Below are 17,501 nucleotides of genomic sequence, written 5' to 3'. Positions count from 1 at the left end.
GGTAGGTCAATACGATCAGCTTGCACGCATTCGAGGAGCAGGCGCTTGACTCAATTGCGTGGTCATAACAGAGCACTTTAAAATTCCTAAATCCAATAGGAAGCGTAGATTATCCCTCTGTTCACAAGGAAACAAAATGATTTTGCTTCCAGTGGCACGATGAACACTTTCGTAGGCTGAATTTGGGAGTGATCATTGGACGCTTTGCTAGCAATGTTTCAAACAAATAATACGTCTTCCAGCAACTTGTGTCAGCTGGACAGCCACCAGAGATTCCCAGACACCTTCGGCCTCGATACTAGCAAACCTCAGTTAACTAAAGTTGACTCTCAACTCAGCCAGTGATCTCCCTCATTGCGTCCTGATTTCCTCCCACTCTTTCTAGACATGAAAAGGCTGGCTGACCCTGAGCAGTTCGTACAAATATGTCCTAGTAGCTCCTCGTACAATGTAAAGCAACGTCCATCCGAAGAACAGCCAATGTCAGGGCCCTTGGAAACAACAGATGGAAAGTGCTACGCGTTTTTCGTGTGAAAAATTCTTAACCGTTGACTCCTGGCTGCCCTTGTGGTGACAGGAGAAGCAGTTCGATAGGGCGGAAGAAAGCTGCAGGCTACTTTTGTTAGATGGCTTCTTACTGCCTCCTTCCATCCTTTCATCCGCACCCTCTGCAATGTGAAGCGGCGCTCACTGGGCAGCCCCACAGGACAGCGCTGCGGCAGGCTATAAGAATTCTGTCCTTCGGCCGCCAAGCAAAGTCCCCCCGAAGCCATCTCTTCCTCAGCATCTCTCGCTATTCTAGCAAGCGAAAATTGTATTTCGTAAAGCTTGCAGTACTGCGGTTATTAGTGTCAAGCTGACCAGTATCAACCACTACTAACAACACCACCCAATATTCGATCACAAGTGACCTAAATATGTTAATCTAATCTATCAAATTAATACTTCCATTAATAATGCAAGGAGGCAAAATACTGCCGTCCTACCAGGATAGTAAGAGTATCTCACTCCCACAGCATTTTTACACAAATAAAAGAAAAGTACATACCAAGTGAGTTCGTAACTTCTGGTCTTGTTGAGTTACTCTTTTATGTCACCATATTTTGACCCTTATCTACAGCCATAGGGTAGTTGGATTGCCATAATCGCACATTAATTTTTTCCATACAGCAAATGTAATGTATACAAAGTTCCGCAGAAGCATTACAGAAATAGAGATATGCTGATACGTCAACATACGTTTCTGTCCTCTCTCCGCACCAATTTCTGGGGTTGAAACATTATCTGGATCTTCACAAACTGGGTTTAGCGTGCCAGAAAACTATGGATTCAAGACCAATATAGGTCGTTATTGAATATTTTTCATGTCATGGCACCTCGCCTCCACCCCCATCCCTAGGGGTATCTGAGGTTTATTACACTCATAGTATTTTTACAAATGTAATTATACAACTGATACAATACAAATAATGAGATGTGTAGCGCTTTTCCTCGAGATACTAAATGATATGTGTGCCATGTTGGGTTGGGATTCATCCCGTGGTGTAAGAGGAGATGGAGAACGTTCATCCATACAAATAAAGCTTTTTATAAATATATAGATAAAAGCACTGGTTTCTCATCTGAGCTCGTGATATTCATACAGCTGCACCTCTTTCCTCCAAAGACATCCAAAAGTGTGAAATGATTAGCATTTCAACCATGTCGGCTCGTGGGTTCAATGTGAACATCGATATCGCGGCACAACACCCCTCACCGGTAAAATGTGCCTGCGGCTCTCGTTGTCGTACCGTACTGTCAAATCAGTAAGTTTAAAAGAGGGCACATTATTAGCATGAGAGACTGTGATGTATGCATCTGGGAAACTGCCACCTGTGCGGACGAAGTGTTTAGGCAGTGAAACAGATGTGTGCAGAATGGTTCATGAAAGGCCGTAGAACACGAAGATCTGGGTCGGGAGATCGAAGCCTCATTCGAATGGTGTCGCAGGACAGATCTACGTCCTCCTCGACTCTGGCGCAACAGTCGAACAGCGTAACACATCGTACTCTCTGATGGGCGACAGTCCGTCGTCGTTTATTACGGCATGGACTACGTGCGCATCGACCACTTCTCCGTCTACTTTTGACTAATGTGCAGAAACATGCTTTTGTGTGTGGATCGACGAGATGAATGACACCGAATAGGTTTTCGGACTAATCCAAGTTCTGTTTGCTTGAAACTGATGGCCGCATTTTGGTTCGCCATAGACAGACGAAGCGGCGTCATAATGACTGCATTCACACAAGACATACAGCGCCATCTCAAGGCCTTATGGTGTGGGGTGCTACTGGGTACAGCCACAAATCACAGTTGGTATGTGTCCAGGTTGCTGTGACCAGTATGACTTACGTGAATGAGATCCTGCGACCCGTAGCTGTATACTTTCCGCACAACAGCCTTGACGCACTTTTTCAGCAAGACAATGCGCGACACATGTTGATGTATGAACACATACCTTCTTGGTGTCACGGGATGTCAGCCTTTGGCCCTGACCCGCCAGATGACCAGACTTGCCACCAGTAGAAAATGTGTGGGATACGGTGAGACGACGGCTGCGCACTGTGACCCAAAGCTAACCATGGATTCCAACCACCGCAGATGAACTTTGAACCGAGGTGAATGCAGCATGGCCGGCCGAAGAGGCCGCGCGGTTCTGGCGCTGCAGTCTGGAATCGCGAAACCGCTACGGTCGCAGGTTCGAATCCTGCCTCGGGCATGGATGTGTGTGATGTCCTTAGGTTAGTTAGGTTTAACTAGTTCTACGTTCTAGGGGACTAATGACCTCAGCAGTTGAGTCACATAGTGCTCAGAGCCATTTGAACCATTTTTTTGTGTGGTGTCACCGCCAGACACCACACTTGCTAGGTGGTAGCTTAAATCGGCCGCGGTCCATTTAGTACATGTCGGACCCGCGTGTCGCCACTGTGTGATCGCAGACCTAGCGCCACCACAAGGCAGGTCTCGAGATACGATAGAGCACTCGCCCCAGTTGTACGGACGACATTGCTAGCGACAATACGGACGAAGCCTTCCTCTCATTTGCCGAGAGACAGTTAGAATTGCCTTCTGCTAAGTCCATGGTTACGACCTAGCAAGGTGCCAATTGTAATAGTGCATGTATCTTACGAGTCTCATTTGTATAGTCCAGAGAGATGTATCACAAGGAGTAAATAAAGTTAAGTATATTCCAAAGCTACATATTTTCTTGATATCAGTCATAACGTATCTTGTTCCAGACTTGACGCCAGTCGGCGTGTGTGTACGCGTGCCTTTCTTTCGGCTACTTCAGTGTGGCGTAACAGTCTTGTCACGTCACAACATTTTGAATGCAGCATGGATGGTTACACCACACGACGCCATTCGCGCCTTATGAGCGTCGATGTCATCACTCACCCAAGAAGTTATCATGGCCTAAGGAGGAGCCTGTGCGTACTAGTCAATAGGACACATCGCTAACCGAGGTGACTGGAATGCTAATCATTTCTGCGGAACATACAGATGCACTTCTCCTGTGCGTATGAACGTCCTACTTCCGTCGTTCTCTTTTTTCCCCTCTGAATAAGATTGTACTTCAAAAAATACTTAATAACATTTAAATTTACATTCGTAGTTAACTAACTGACTTTTACCAGGAAAGCTTACCTTGATTTTACCAGTTGGCGTTTCATATCCTGTCGAATTCGTGTCATCGTCAGTTACTTTGTTGCGCAAATACCACAGGTCAGTTTTAGTGTCTCATTAACTGATCTAATTACATCATCATCATCTGATTTAACATTGCATTAAGCTAGTTTCGCGTTTGTCGATGTTCATGTTACACTTTTTTTCAAGACAGTATTAACTCTACTCTATTCCTCTTACCGTCTCTGACAGAATTACAGTGTCATCAGAAAAGTGGAGGGTAGAAGGGGAAGCCAAATGGAAACGAGACAGATGTACGAAATTTTTACTTTATTACAGTTCCAGTCTTCGATGACAGTGTTTATTTGCACTAGGGTTACTAATTTCGGTCCGTAACGACCAACGTCAGGCCTGGGTACATACAAAGCGTGTTGCATTACACGTATAAAGCTTTTACATGTGACTGTGCAGTCACAGGTAATGATGAGGTATGTGTCACGCAACGCTTTTTTACTCAAGCCAGAAATAGTGAACACCGACCGAAGATTACAAATAAACATTGTGGTCCTAGAGCGGAATTATAGTAAAACGAACATTTCCCCACATTACTGGAAATATTTTCGTTCTTATGTCACAACTTGTAGAGATGGAAGAAATGTAAGTACACCACTTATTATTTCAAAAGTGGTGCCTGTAACTGTCAATACATTTATTCCACTGTGACACATGACGGTCAGTGCCCCCATGATCAAATGTTTACGTTTGCCTACGGAGCCATGAGAGTACCCAAGCGAGTACCTCTGTGTCCGAAGCCGCCTACGGATCGCCAAGGTCGTTTAGACTACGTGCAGAAGTTTCGCTGAGAAGCCGTGAAACATCTTCCATTGACTTCCGACCCCTTCGCACGCGATTCCCAAACTTTTGGAGTTGTGAAGAAATACGTTCGAGACCAAAGATTTCGTTCGGACGAAGAGGTGCATGCCTGAGTATAGCCATGGATCCGTAGGCAACCACAAACATGTTTCCTCGAAGGCAGCGATCTTATCTCACAGTGAGATAAAGGAAATATGGCAATTACTTTTCAAATAACAAGTTGTTTTCTTACTTTTTTTGTTGTCTGTCTCGCTTTCGTTTGCCTGCCTCTTATATTTATTTTTTTTCCCTGAACTTTAATTCAATATACATATTTCCCCCTGTTTTACTTTCTCAGTTGTTAACTTAATAACATCAGGGGAGGTTACAGGTCTGTCTCACTAGCACTTCGATTATTTTATAACTGCAGTCTGGTTTCTGTACCAGCTGCATATAACTTTTCGCTGCCTGTGTTTCATCCCTAGTCCCTCTTTCGCAAAATGTATTCCAGTCATCATAATTCTCAGAATCTACAAATGCTTTTCTTACATCTGTTTTATAAGACGTATGTTCAGTATGGCCTCGCGTGTTCTCGCATTTCTCCGGAGCGAAGCAGGTCAGCTTCTAATATTTGTCCTGTTCTTCTCTATATAAATCATGAAATTATTTTGCAACTATGACGAATTAAACTGATGATTCGATAATATTCAGTCACGTCAGCACCAACCTTCATCGGAATACAAATGAAAATGAATTAAAGATGTCAGTATTCGTCTAACAATGTGCTGTCGAATACTATTAATGGAACTGCATATAAGCCGATTTGTGTTAAAAAGAGTTATCATAATACATAAAAATTATGAACATTAATGAGACATAAAAATACTTGTCTCTTTACAGAGGAGATTTGCGAGAATATATTTCAGACGTCTCTAAAACATTGTGTTGTTGTAGTGCATAACCTGCATATAAAAACATTAGGTTTCGGGTGAACAGACTTACTAAAACCAAGTCTTTCGTTGATATTCCGACCTTTAGGGCACCATCAACGTTTTCAAGATATTCCATGTAGATACTTTAGGATCATGGTACAGAGTGAGAGTGGCTGCGAGACAGTGCTTCCATTTCTCCTCATCAGTCTACACTCTCTGCTGGCCATATTGTGGGCGTCGAATCTACAATCTGAATGGCCTTTTACACTTTCATTTTACTGCAGATTTAAAAACAATTCGTGTATGATATAGAGAAACAAGCTTTGTCACGCTGACTTTGTATACATCTGTGTCACCGAATATTTACGACGATAAGAATTCAATTGCTGTACAAAAGTCTCTCCCGATAAGGTGCAGCAGATGCAAACGTCGCCTTTCTATCCCATACACAACACTCCGGCGTTGATCACATATTGTTTTTGGAGTTAGACAACATAGTTAGAATGGTTCTACTGGCTCTAAGCACTATGGGACCTAACATCAGTGGTCATCAGTCCCCTAGACTTATAACTACGTAAACCTAGCTAACCTAAGGACATCATGCCCGAGGTAGGATTCGAACCTGCGACCGTAGCAGCCGCGTGGTTCCGGATTTAGCGCCTAGAACCGCTCGACCACAACGGCCGGCATAGTTAGAATGCCGTTAGTATAAACGTTCATATACGACTGCGGACACTGCGACAGAGAGAAGTATATTTATAACATAAATGTAATCGATCATGTTTCTTAATTGACAAATTCCAAATGTTTAATTCAATTGCTGTAAAAACTCGTACAAAAGTCTCTCCCTATAAGGTGCAGCAGATGCAAACGTCGCCTTTCTATCCCATACACAACACTCCGGCGTTGATCACATATTGTTTTTGGAGTTAGACAACATAGTTAGAATGGTTTTACTGGCTCCTAAGCAATATGGGACCTAACATCAGTGGTCATCAGTCCCCTAGACTTATAACTACGTAAACATAGCTAACCTAAGGATAATAAATAATCGTTTATGATGTCTAACAATGATATTTCCTGTTATTCTGAAAATATTTCCCCTACACACTGCCTACACAGTATATAAAGGAATCGATCGTTTCCTAGGGCATCTACCTCTATACGGGGTCTGCGCGATTTCAATAAGCAAGGTTTTCAGACAAAAGCTTTCAAGTAACTATACTCCAGTTATCTACATTTGTCAGCACGCCAGGTTACTCTGCCGCTCATGAGTGCAATTGTACCTATTACTCCTCTTCAATTAAGGCTTGTACATGCCTTTCCACATGTGATTGGGCATTACCCTGTTTAAATACACCATACGGAGCTGCCCGAGCCAGGATAGGTACACTGAGCACAAACAACTCTCTCTTAGAATGATGTAATTAATATTACTCTCCACACTGTGTGTTGCATCAAACTTCCATTCGAGCCATCACAGTTGTTCCTCGGTTATGAGGCGGCATCGAGCCCTCGACAAGTCTACAATGAATTCCGTAGCCGGTGCTACTCACCATAGTAGAGCCAACATTGTGGAAGAACCTGAACGACCTCTTGCAAACATTGGGATAAGTTGGTCATATTACGACCCGTTTGCTTTGACTCACGTGCTTGGTGTCTTAAGACACCAAGGAATAAATGCCATTGAACTAAAGGGAGCTGTAGAGTGTAAAATTTTGGGAAAGGCGGAGACTTCAATACATCCAACAAATAACTGAGGATGTTAGGTGCAAGTGCTACTCCGAGATGAAGAGGGTGCCGCAAGAGAGCTATCATGTTTCGACTTTGGCTGACCGCTCTTCACATGACACAAATGAGGATACTGGTAGTCCCATATGAGCACCATATCTTTTCAGTTTTTATTACATATTTCCGTCATATCTTTCAAATTAGAATGTATTTTGGGACATTCTCTCTTGGAGTTGTATTTTTCTCTAATGTTTGGTTATATAGGAGCGCTCCTGATAGTTGAATTACAGTTGTCAGATACTGAAATACAGGGTGGGGCAAATAAAAGTGGCCTGCAGAGGAGAACTCCAGGGTACAAAGTATCACAGCATTGCAGATGTTGAGAAAATGACCACCATTTATCTCTTGGCGTTTTTTGGCTCTGGTCAGCAAGTTGTTGAAGGCGGATCGAATCTGGACTGCTGGAATTGATGCCGTCGCATCCGAAATGTTCGGCTACAGTTCCTGAAGACTGTGAGGGTTGTTGCAATACACGTTAGACTTGCAGGTTCCCCACACAAGGTAATGGCACACTGAGAGACCAGGTGACCTGGGTAGCCAGCTAAGGTCGCCACTAGACTGACCTCTGACAACAACTCTGTCAGTCGTAAAGCCTGTGTAAATGTGGTCCAAGGTTCGCCTGGCTGTACAGGCAGTCGATAAATCCTGTTGGACGAAACTGTAGGTGTTTTCCTCCTGCGTTAATGCTGCCACAAACGGTTTCAAAATGTTGGGTTCAAATTGTTCATATGGCTGTGAGCTGTATGAGACTTAACATCTGAGGTCAGCAGCCACCTAGACTTACAACTACATAAACCTAACTAACCTAAGGACATCACACACATCCATGTCCGAGGCACGATTCGAACCTGCGACCGTAGCAGCAGCGCGCATTCGGACTGAAGTGCCTAGAACCGCTCGGCCACAACGGGCGGCAAAATGTTGGGTATGTAACGTGCCGAGGTCAGCGGCTGGTGAAATAAGGTGGGATCAATAATGCCGCCTGCAGACCCCACCTTTCTGATCATGCAATGGTGTTTTGTTGGAAGTTAAGAGGGTTATGCGCTGCCCAGAACATGTGATCCTTTGAGTCAACATAACCACTAAGGTGAGACCAAACTTATCAGACGTAAAGAACAGATCCATGTCGAAGCCATGCATTGTTATCTCTGTGAATCGCCACTCACAAAACTGGAGGCGGTGAGGAACATCTACTGGTTTTAATGCATGAACAACAGACCATAGGTCGGGATGCATGTGCAGGTCCAGGTGAAGTATTGGTCTGCATGGTCGACGTGATCTATCTTTCTCGTGACTGGCGTCACTTTGATTGGGTAGGACTCTGACGCATTTTCTGGTTGAGTGCCCTCACTATTTCTGGTGTGCGGGAATGTTTTCGAATGTTTTTTGACTTGTTAAGAACATATTGTCTGGCACCATTTTACACTAACTGCTGCACGACACTCTTTGCCGGCACTTTGAAACCATTAAGCTTCTCAGCCAACAACTGACTACACCGTTCCCACGACTTCGTGTCATGTAACTATCCACAACGAACAACCGCTGTTCCCCTGTGATTACTATCTACCGCTTTGTACTGCTCCGCTCACAGTGACACAGTGCGCACTACGCTCTGAAACGATGTGGTTCGCATGGTGGCGTACATGTGATGTGAACGTCGCGGGGTTTGGTTACATGCACACATTCACGTTCAGTCGTATCCACTTCCTAGGGCCACTTTTATATGCCCAACTCTGTGCTATATCTTTTGGACCAGATACTAGTGATGCAAATGACACTGCCCGTACCTCTTCTGCCTACAGGAGGTCGTGGGTTCCGAGCATCATGAAGCCTACAGAGTCGATAGCCACAGCTGCAGAGCAGGCGACCAGCCTGGACTACCTGCTCTGGCTGATGCACTGGACAGGTGCGATGCGTCATCCCCGGGCCGGGCCGTGGTCCTGCCGCATCTCTAACCTGCTCAGATTTCTCGCAGTGGCTGCAGTTTCTTATGCCAACGGCTGCGACGTGGTTTCAGTCTGCCGCGAAGGAATAAGTGATTTCGATCGTTTCACTATAACACTGAGTGTGTTTGAAACCGGGAATACGTGGGTATACCGTCGCTGCCATGTCGCATGGCGTGAGCGTAGCTTTCAGAAACTTGCTCGACAGGTAAGTTTTAGCACTAAAGGAGCTGTGCGTTCTGTATGTTGTATTTGGGCTAACATTACTGAAGTTAAACTCTGTGCTTGCGCGTGTCGCATCACGAACAGTTTTTCCTGGTGTGAAGTGCGGGCTCGCCAACGTTGGTGCGTAGACTGGGAATGATACTTTTTTAACCGTTCGAAATGCCTTTGTGGCCAATCGAATTCTTTTGTTGTGCACTTTATCCAGGCCAATACCTTGTGATATGGAAGAATCGTGTGGAATGGGTCCATAGTGACAACTTAAAGGCACGAACTGCTTATATACACGGTGCGGAAATTGAAACCGGCCACCCTAAATATATTCAGAATGAATAAATACATGGAAAGGTGGTTTTCCCCATTTTATAGCGGATGATATGGCAAACGTCCCGACTTTCGCGAGTAATTTTTATCGTTTACAGTCGTCCGCCCCCGGTAGCTGAGTGGCGCCGGCACGGTAGCTCAGCGCGTTCGGTCAGAGAGGCGGTGGCCCTCTGTAATAAAAAAAAAACTGAGTGAAGGAATCAACGATTAACTTGAACGGATGTCTTGTTGCGTCCGCCCAGACCAAACGCAACGAACAACAACGGAAAAAAGTGGTCAGTGCGACAGAATATCAATCCTCAGAGTCCGGGTTCGATTCCCAGTTGGGTCGGGGATTTTCTCCGCTCAGGTATTGGGTGTTGTGTTGTCCTCATCATCATCATTTCATCCCCATCGACACACAAGTCGCCGAAGTGGCGTCACATCGAAAGACTTGCACCAGGCGAGCGGTCTGCCCGACGGGAAGCCCTAGTCACACGACACACACACACACACACACACACACACACACACACACACACACATCGTTTATAGTCGCCGAATTACGAAATCAACATTTTTTTTCTAATGGAACTATAGTTTTTCTGTGGCATTTGAAAGATGCTTCAAAGCGATCGTAAAAGACATAACTTGTATGATGAGCAGCATCAAGATAACAGTGCCGCAAACCACTGTCCCATCGACAGGAGAAGAGGTTCTGCAGCTACAAGGCGATGACTTTCAGAACTGGTTGCAGTTCTCCGGACGTTATTTGCGGAAAGCGTGATATGATGCGACATAGCAATGTAGAATTTTGTTTAAGGAAGAGGCCTCGTTTACAAACCACGAGCATGGCAATCTTCGCAATTCCCATCTGCATCGTGGGTCCAACTTATATTCATGGGAATATAAACACATATATCTGGGGGAATCCTAAGCGACACTGCTGCAGCAGCTATTGGAAGACGTCCAATCAATGTGGTACTAACATGACGGATTTCCTCTCATTCAGCACATGTAATGACAAACCTTCTTAAGAGAACATTTGGAGATCACTGGAACGGTCGTTCAGGAAACGCAAAGTGGTCTGCACGTTTACCAAACCTAGTACATCTATACTTTCATCTGAGGGGAAAACTAAAACAATAGATCAAATAGCAAAAATACCGATGATTCCCGAAGGCATGAAATGCCTAATATCACGAGCCTGTACTGCCATTAAGTACAGATGGTAGTGTGCGTGCAGTATTGTTTTCCAGGATCACTTTATGGCTTGTAGCAATGCACTTGATATGACATACATGATAAACACACGAACCACACCTGAGTTATATGTTTACTTACATTTGGTCTAATGCGATAAATATTAGTAGAAACTCTTCTACTGATCGTGATACATTGGTTTACGGCGTGTTATCTTGATACTATTTGGTCAAGTTCGATACGCGTTATTTCGGTGAAGTTCACTTAGAATCTCCTTTCATATGCCACGAAAGGAGTATTCAGGGTGTGCGGAAATTCCCTTTACAAACTGCCAGGTTTTTTAAGGGGAGTGGTACATAATAATTTAAACAGGAAAACTTATTCGGAAACGTACTGTTTCCCTTCTACGACGGTTTCAATTTAGACGTTTAACTCATCCACATATTACAATGAAATGAACACCCTTAGCTGCTTACAGCCGTTGACATACGTCAACGGGGACAGATGAAAAATATGCGCCCCGACCGGGACTTGAACCCAGGATCTCCCGCTTACATGGCAGAAGCTTTATCCACCTGAGCCACCGAAGACACAGAGAGCAGTGCGACTGCAGGAATTTATCTCTGGCACGCTTCCCGCGAAACCCACATTCTCAACGTATTGTACCGCACGACATTCGTAGTGCCCCCGCCCATTATACTCATTACTCGCGGCGCGTTGCCGATTCCCGTAAGAGTTCGGGCACTGTTTCTGCATTCGCACAGAAGAAGAAGATGGTCAAGTGGCTGGTGAGCCTAAACTATATATATATATATATATATATATATATATATATATATATATATATACTAAGATGTTCATGTCCGAAAGAACAGATACCATCTTAGTATATATCATCCTCATATGCTAGAGGAATTGAATTAGGTGTGACACAGTACAATTATTAGGTAACAATTCGAAACGAAGCATAACCAAACCTATTCATCACTTAAGGAGACTGGTACGTGAAAAACTATCGAAAACCGATTTTCTAATTTTTGCTTAAAAATTCTCTATATTTTTTTGAACGAGAAAAAGTTTACATCCAGGATAATGGACCACAGAAAGTACCAAAATAAGAGGAATTTAAGCGTGGCTAATGCACCACGACGTTCCCATGGTGAATTGCCCCTCTGTTTATTGATTGGATAGCCACTGAATTGCTATTTATTTATTTAATGGGATAATAATAATTATTAAAAGGTGGCAATTTTATTTAAGCACCGTTTTTTCTCTTTCGATTGTTGCGAGTCAGCGATAGTGCAATGCTGCTCGTTTTGGAGAATACACATTTTATAAGAATTATTTGGTCCAGGAAATACTTTTGCGATCACGGTTGCGATTTAGACTGTATTCACGTAATTGTACTGATTAAAAGTTATCGTTTCCGAAAGACGCAGGTTCGATTAAGGCTGTGTGCACTTTTGCGCGTATAATGAAAATATTCATAACACGTCGCGTAACAAAAAGAAACATGCGAATCACAACCGTGATCAAACGAAGAAAATATATGATAACATAAATGTTCTTCGCTGTTATTCAGGGCAGGCTCAGATTAGACCTTGCAATTTTTAGTTATAGGAAATGACAGGACGTTACACTTAGGAGATATTTATTTTGAATAACTTGTATTTACCTTATCTCTCTCTCTCGTTTTTAGAGCCTTTATACCTTCACATCGATTAAGGAACTTTTCCTTCTCTACCGACCAGTACGAGAACAAAATTCAGACTCAACAAAATGTCTTACATCGAATTATTACACGCTTAACGCTTAAAAATCCTATATAGTTTCGTAGTACAAACAATGCTAATTTATTCCGTGCACTAGAAAGTCTTTGATACACTGAGCACAAAAATGAAAATAATAAAATTATAATTACATTTTTATCATCATGAATACTTCTTTAAATCATGAAAATAAGGTTTGACATCCTCGTAATATTAATTTTCATCGTTGTAGCACTACAATGGCACACAGTAAGCTCTATCAAAAATAAAGTTTGACACAAAAACTGAAAAAAATGGAATGTGTAAGACATGGCCAGAAAAGGTTAGGTAGAAGATTGAGACACTTGAACAGGAATTTGAAGGGAAAGAAGTTGGCTGATGATAAGTGCATTAGTGGACGTGGTCGGCTTGCTGACGAAGAAATAGGCAGGCTACAGTATTATTATGGACAAGTCATAAGACAAAATAAAAATGACCTTGAGGGAATGAAAAAGACAGTATGGCGAATCTTCTTTCATAAATCCTCCACAGATGACGACGCATGTCATGCACTCTGCCCACCTGGCAGTGATTGATGGTGTGGCTACTACTCGGCTCTTACTCAAGGTGACAACCATAAACATTCTTTACCATTTGCTATAATGGAAATTATAAAACCTATATATAGGGATCTTAGTGACACAATCTTATTACAGAAATGTTTGCATGGTATGACTCAAAATTCAAATGAAAATTTCAACACCTGTATCTGGGAATGGATACCAAAAACTGTTCTAATAGGACTACATACTTTGAAAATAGGTGTTCTAGGTGCTCTTCTATGTTTCAGTGACGCTGCAGTGTCAAGGCTTAATGTTGTGGAACTCATGGGAGTGCCTAGCGGACTAAATATGCATAGAGCTCTAATAGACGTTGAGCGAAGGAGACTAATCGAAGCAGAAAAATAAGTGCTGGAAGACACCTAACACGCAACAATAAGAATAACAAGTGTGAAAAAGAGAAGGACGGAAGACAACACAGGAAACAAGATGAATATGGACCGGGAATGCATTAGTGTCGCGCTAGTTTGATAGAAAAGCAGGTTTAATCTTTAACTTGAATTCCCTGAAAGTTAAACTATTTCATGATCTGGTACATTGTGGCTAAAAACTATTCAAGAAAGGGAGCTGAAATTTTCTATACTTTCTTAAAACACGCTTAACTAAAAAGTCGACTACTCTTGTGACTTTGAAAATAAAATTCTTTTTTGAAGAAAAACCCTGAATTAATTTCCATAATTTTTGATAAACATACTTTTCTTTTGTATCACATCTTATGACAGTACCATCTTTTCAACAGTCTGATTTAAAGATAGTAGTGTAGAGAACTTACAGGAAAAAATAAATCTTGTACTTTGTTCTTATTTTAAGTAATGTATACCAGTGATGTAGATAAATAATTAGCATGGTTTTTTCACTTTCAACAAAAAAGAGACAATGAAAAAAAGTGTGAGAGTTAAAGTTGTGGTTCTTACATAATAATGTTCCCAAAAGATGTCATAGAAGATAGTAAGCATTATACGGGGTAAAAAATCTTATCCTTTGAGTTACACTGTTAAGAAAACTGAAATTTTTTTCAAGATTTGCTCTGGTATTCATGGACGAGTCCCCTTAAGCACATTCGTTTGTATTAAAACTTGAACATTACCTATTTACATTACTCCAAAGCGAAAAAGAACCCAACATGCAGTACGTATGGAAGAGTACTGATGCATTACATCAGTGGCTCGACGTGGCAAACACCAACGTTGTAACAGACATTGTAGCTACGAAGCATATTCTGGCACACACTCTCCACCCCACTTGTTGTCTCTTCAGTTTCTATTACAGCGGCTAGAACTAGTGCCAGCAGATTTTTTTGTCTCTACAGGAGTGTTGTAAAAGAAACTTCAGTGACATCATGTGATCCTCTGACGTAGTACACGTGAACCTGTCTACCCTGCTGCACACCAGAACAAGCAACTCCGAGATTTCTCTCTTTACCTCAGCAGACTTTGACGAACTGAAACTGGCGCAGAACGGAAAGGGTACATTTCCGGTCATCGGATCCTAATCAAAATGTTATGTACTCATTCCCCTCTAAAGGTTCTAGAAATATGTAACGGGAATTTCCGAACACCCTCTATTGTTACATTAAAATAAAAGGAAAACAAAGCCAGTGTCGCAATTAGGTGACTATGAACGATAAAAATTACTTGCGAATTTAAGGAAATTCTCCATTTTATCCACGACAACTTGAAAAAATCCGCACTGCGATATATTTATTCATTCTGGATGTATTTAGAGTGCCGCGCGGGATTATCCGAGCGGTCTAGGGCGCTGCAGTCATGGACTGTGCGGCTATCCCCGGCGGAGGTTCGAGTCCTCCCTCGGGCATGGATGTGTGTGTTTGTCCTTAGGATAATTTAAGTTAAGTAGTGTGTAAGCTTAGGGACTGATGACCTTAGCACTTAAGACCCATAAGATTTCACACACATTTGAACATTTTGAACGTAAAACGCAACACCCATCTTACTACCTGAACGATTCCAGATACCTAAAAGAGATTTTCTGCAATTGATGAACTGTCTCAATTCTGGTATCAACAGAGGTATTGAAACAAGTAAAGTATATATTGCTCACTTTTTCTCACTTATATCCAGATTTTCTTTTCTTGTTCTTTTCCCTTGAAATTGTAAGTGAATCTCTTTTTCATAGATTTTGAACATAATAACAAGACGCTTTCTCACTATCTGACTTTTTAGCGCTAAATCCATAGTGTTCCGTAATACAGTACGCAGCGCATATAAGAAACACTCTTTTGCCTGCAGGTGCGCGAGGACTTTGGAGAGTTCATGAGCCCTGGCGACATCCCCGTTCTGCAAGCCCTCGCTGGTTCACTGCGGCGCTTCGTGACAGCCTACGTACTTCTGGGCGCGTTCGACACGATGGTGTGGCTCACGTACCCTACGAGGGGCGAGGGCCTGCCACTGCTGATCATACTGCCCTTCCAGACGGACCGCTCCTTTGGCTGGTTCACTGGTTGGCTGATCTGCGCCTACATCACAGCGGACTGCCTGACGGTCAACTTCATGGTCGACTCTTTCAATATCTGTCTTATGGAGCAGCTGCGAATGCAACTTATTATTCTAAGAAAACACATTGACGAATTGGGCGACAAAGGCGGGAGCACAAAACACTCGCTAGCACAAAATAATTCCGAGAGGAGTCTGCCACTTGGGAATTATTTAGATGAATATTATGAGAGTTATAAGCTACAGAAGACCATTTACGAGCAACAACGTACGAAGGCTGCATTGGGGAAAGAAGGAACCAAAGGAAGGCAGCTATCACCTGAACTTACTAATGTTTGCGATATTCATAGTCGATTGCGCGGTATTATACTTCACCATCAAGCTATCCTCAGGTAAGACCGGATGATGGTAATGGGTACAATGAGTATATTTGATATAGATTGTCGAGTTACATCATTGTGACCATATTCTAGTAGTGTCACTATAGGGAACCTGTTGCTCCGTGCCGGCCAGGGTGGCCGAGCGGCTGTAGGCGCTACAGTCTGGAACTGCGCGACTGCTACGGTCGCAGGTTCGAATCCTGCCTCGGGCATGGAAGTGTGTGATGTCCTTGGGTTAGTTAGGTTTAAGTAGTTCTAATTTGTAGGGGACTGATGACGTGAGAAGTTAAGTCCCATGGTGCTCAGAGCCATTTGAACAATTTTTTGTTCCTCCGTTTATGATGGTTAGAAAATCTTGGCCGTGTTTAATCATAAGTACCGTTATCTTTAATATGCTCTATGTAAAAAAAAAAGAAACCCCCAATGGTAACCTCAGACCACATCATAGAGAAGCACTATCATTTGGAATTAGACAATTGACAGTTAAAGTTGTCTGGAACAATTAATGCTGTAGGTGTGTCACTGGAAAGAATAGGATGCATTTTTTTTGAAACATAAACTCCAAGAAAGGCCTGTGCAAGATATGTGCTAAATTAGTTAAATTTTAACCGAAAGCAAATATGAAAAAAATATGCTCATCAAAGTTACGACAGTTTTAAAGCAGACCTACTAATTTAGTATGCCACATTGTTACTGCGTATGAGACAGAAAAATAAGAATAGTGAGAACAAGCCGATAGACATCCATAAAAAGGCGCAATTGATTTAGACTGCAGCAAACAAATATGATTGGTCTTTGCGCAAATGGCTCTGAGCACTATGGGACTTAACTACTGAGGTCATCAGTCCCCTAGAACTTAAGAACTACTTAAACCTAACTAACCTAAGGACATCACACACATCCATGCCCGAGGCAGGATTCGAACCTGCGACCGTAGCGGTCACGCGGTTCCAGACTGACGCGCTTAGAACCGCAAGGCCACACCGGCCGGCAGGTCTTTTCTCAAAAAATGGTTCAGATGGCTCTATGCGACTTAACATCTGAGGTCATCAGTCCCTTAGAACTTAAGAACTACTTAAACCTAACTAACCTAAGGACATCACACACATCCATGCCCGAGGCAGGACTCGAACCCGCGACCGTAGCAGTCGCGCGATTCCGGACTGAAGCGCCCAGAACTGCTCGGCCAATACGATTGGCCTTTTCTGGGATGTAAAGAAGGTATCGCTTATTTATCAGCTTTCGCGGGATATATAGCAACAACTGCGGAATAGAACCCAATTCTTCTAAACCAGCTTTACTTGAAGTTACCATCACATTCATCTCATTTGAGACCAACTGACTTTCTTCTAGTGCGACACCTAAAGAAATTTGTATCTCCAAAAAACTGA

General features: G+C 42.8%; 1 protein-coding gene across 1 annotated transcript in view; it reads left to right on the top strand.

Annotated features, from left to right (window-relative positions):
- Positions 1 to 9,062: 9,062 nt before the first annotated feature.
- The window catches only part of LOC124803310, a 48,878-nt gene continuing 40,439 nt past the window's right edge, over positions 9,063 to 17,501 (top strand). The window contains exons 1-2 of the mRNA XM_047264494.1: positions 9,063 to 9,389; positions 15,527 to 16,122. Of these exons, the coding sequence (XP_047120450.1) occupies positions 9,063 to 9,389; positions 15,527 to 16,122 (923 nt within the window). The remainder of the gene's footprint in view (positions 9,390 to 15,526; positions 16,123 to 17,501) is intronic.

The sequence above is a fragment of the Schistocerca piceifrons genome, chromosome 6, assembly GCF_021461385.2.
Source record: "Schistocerca piceifrons isolate TAMUIC-IGC-003096 chromosome 6, iqSchPice1.1, whole genome shotgun sequence".
Lineage (NCBI taxonomy): Eukaryota > Metazoa > Arthropoda > Insecta > Orthoptera > Acrididae > Schistocerca > Schistocerca piceifrons.
This window is presented reverse-complemented; position numbering and strand designations above follow the sequence as displayed.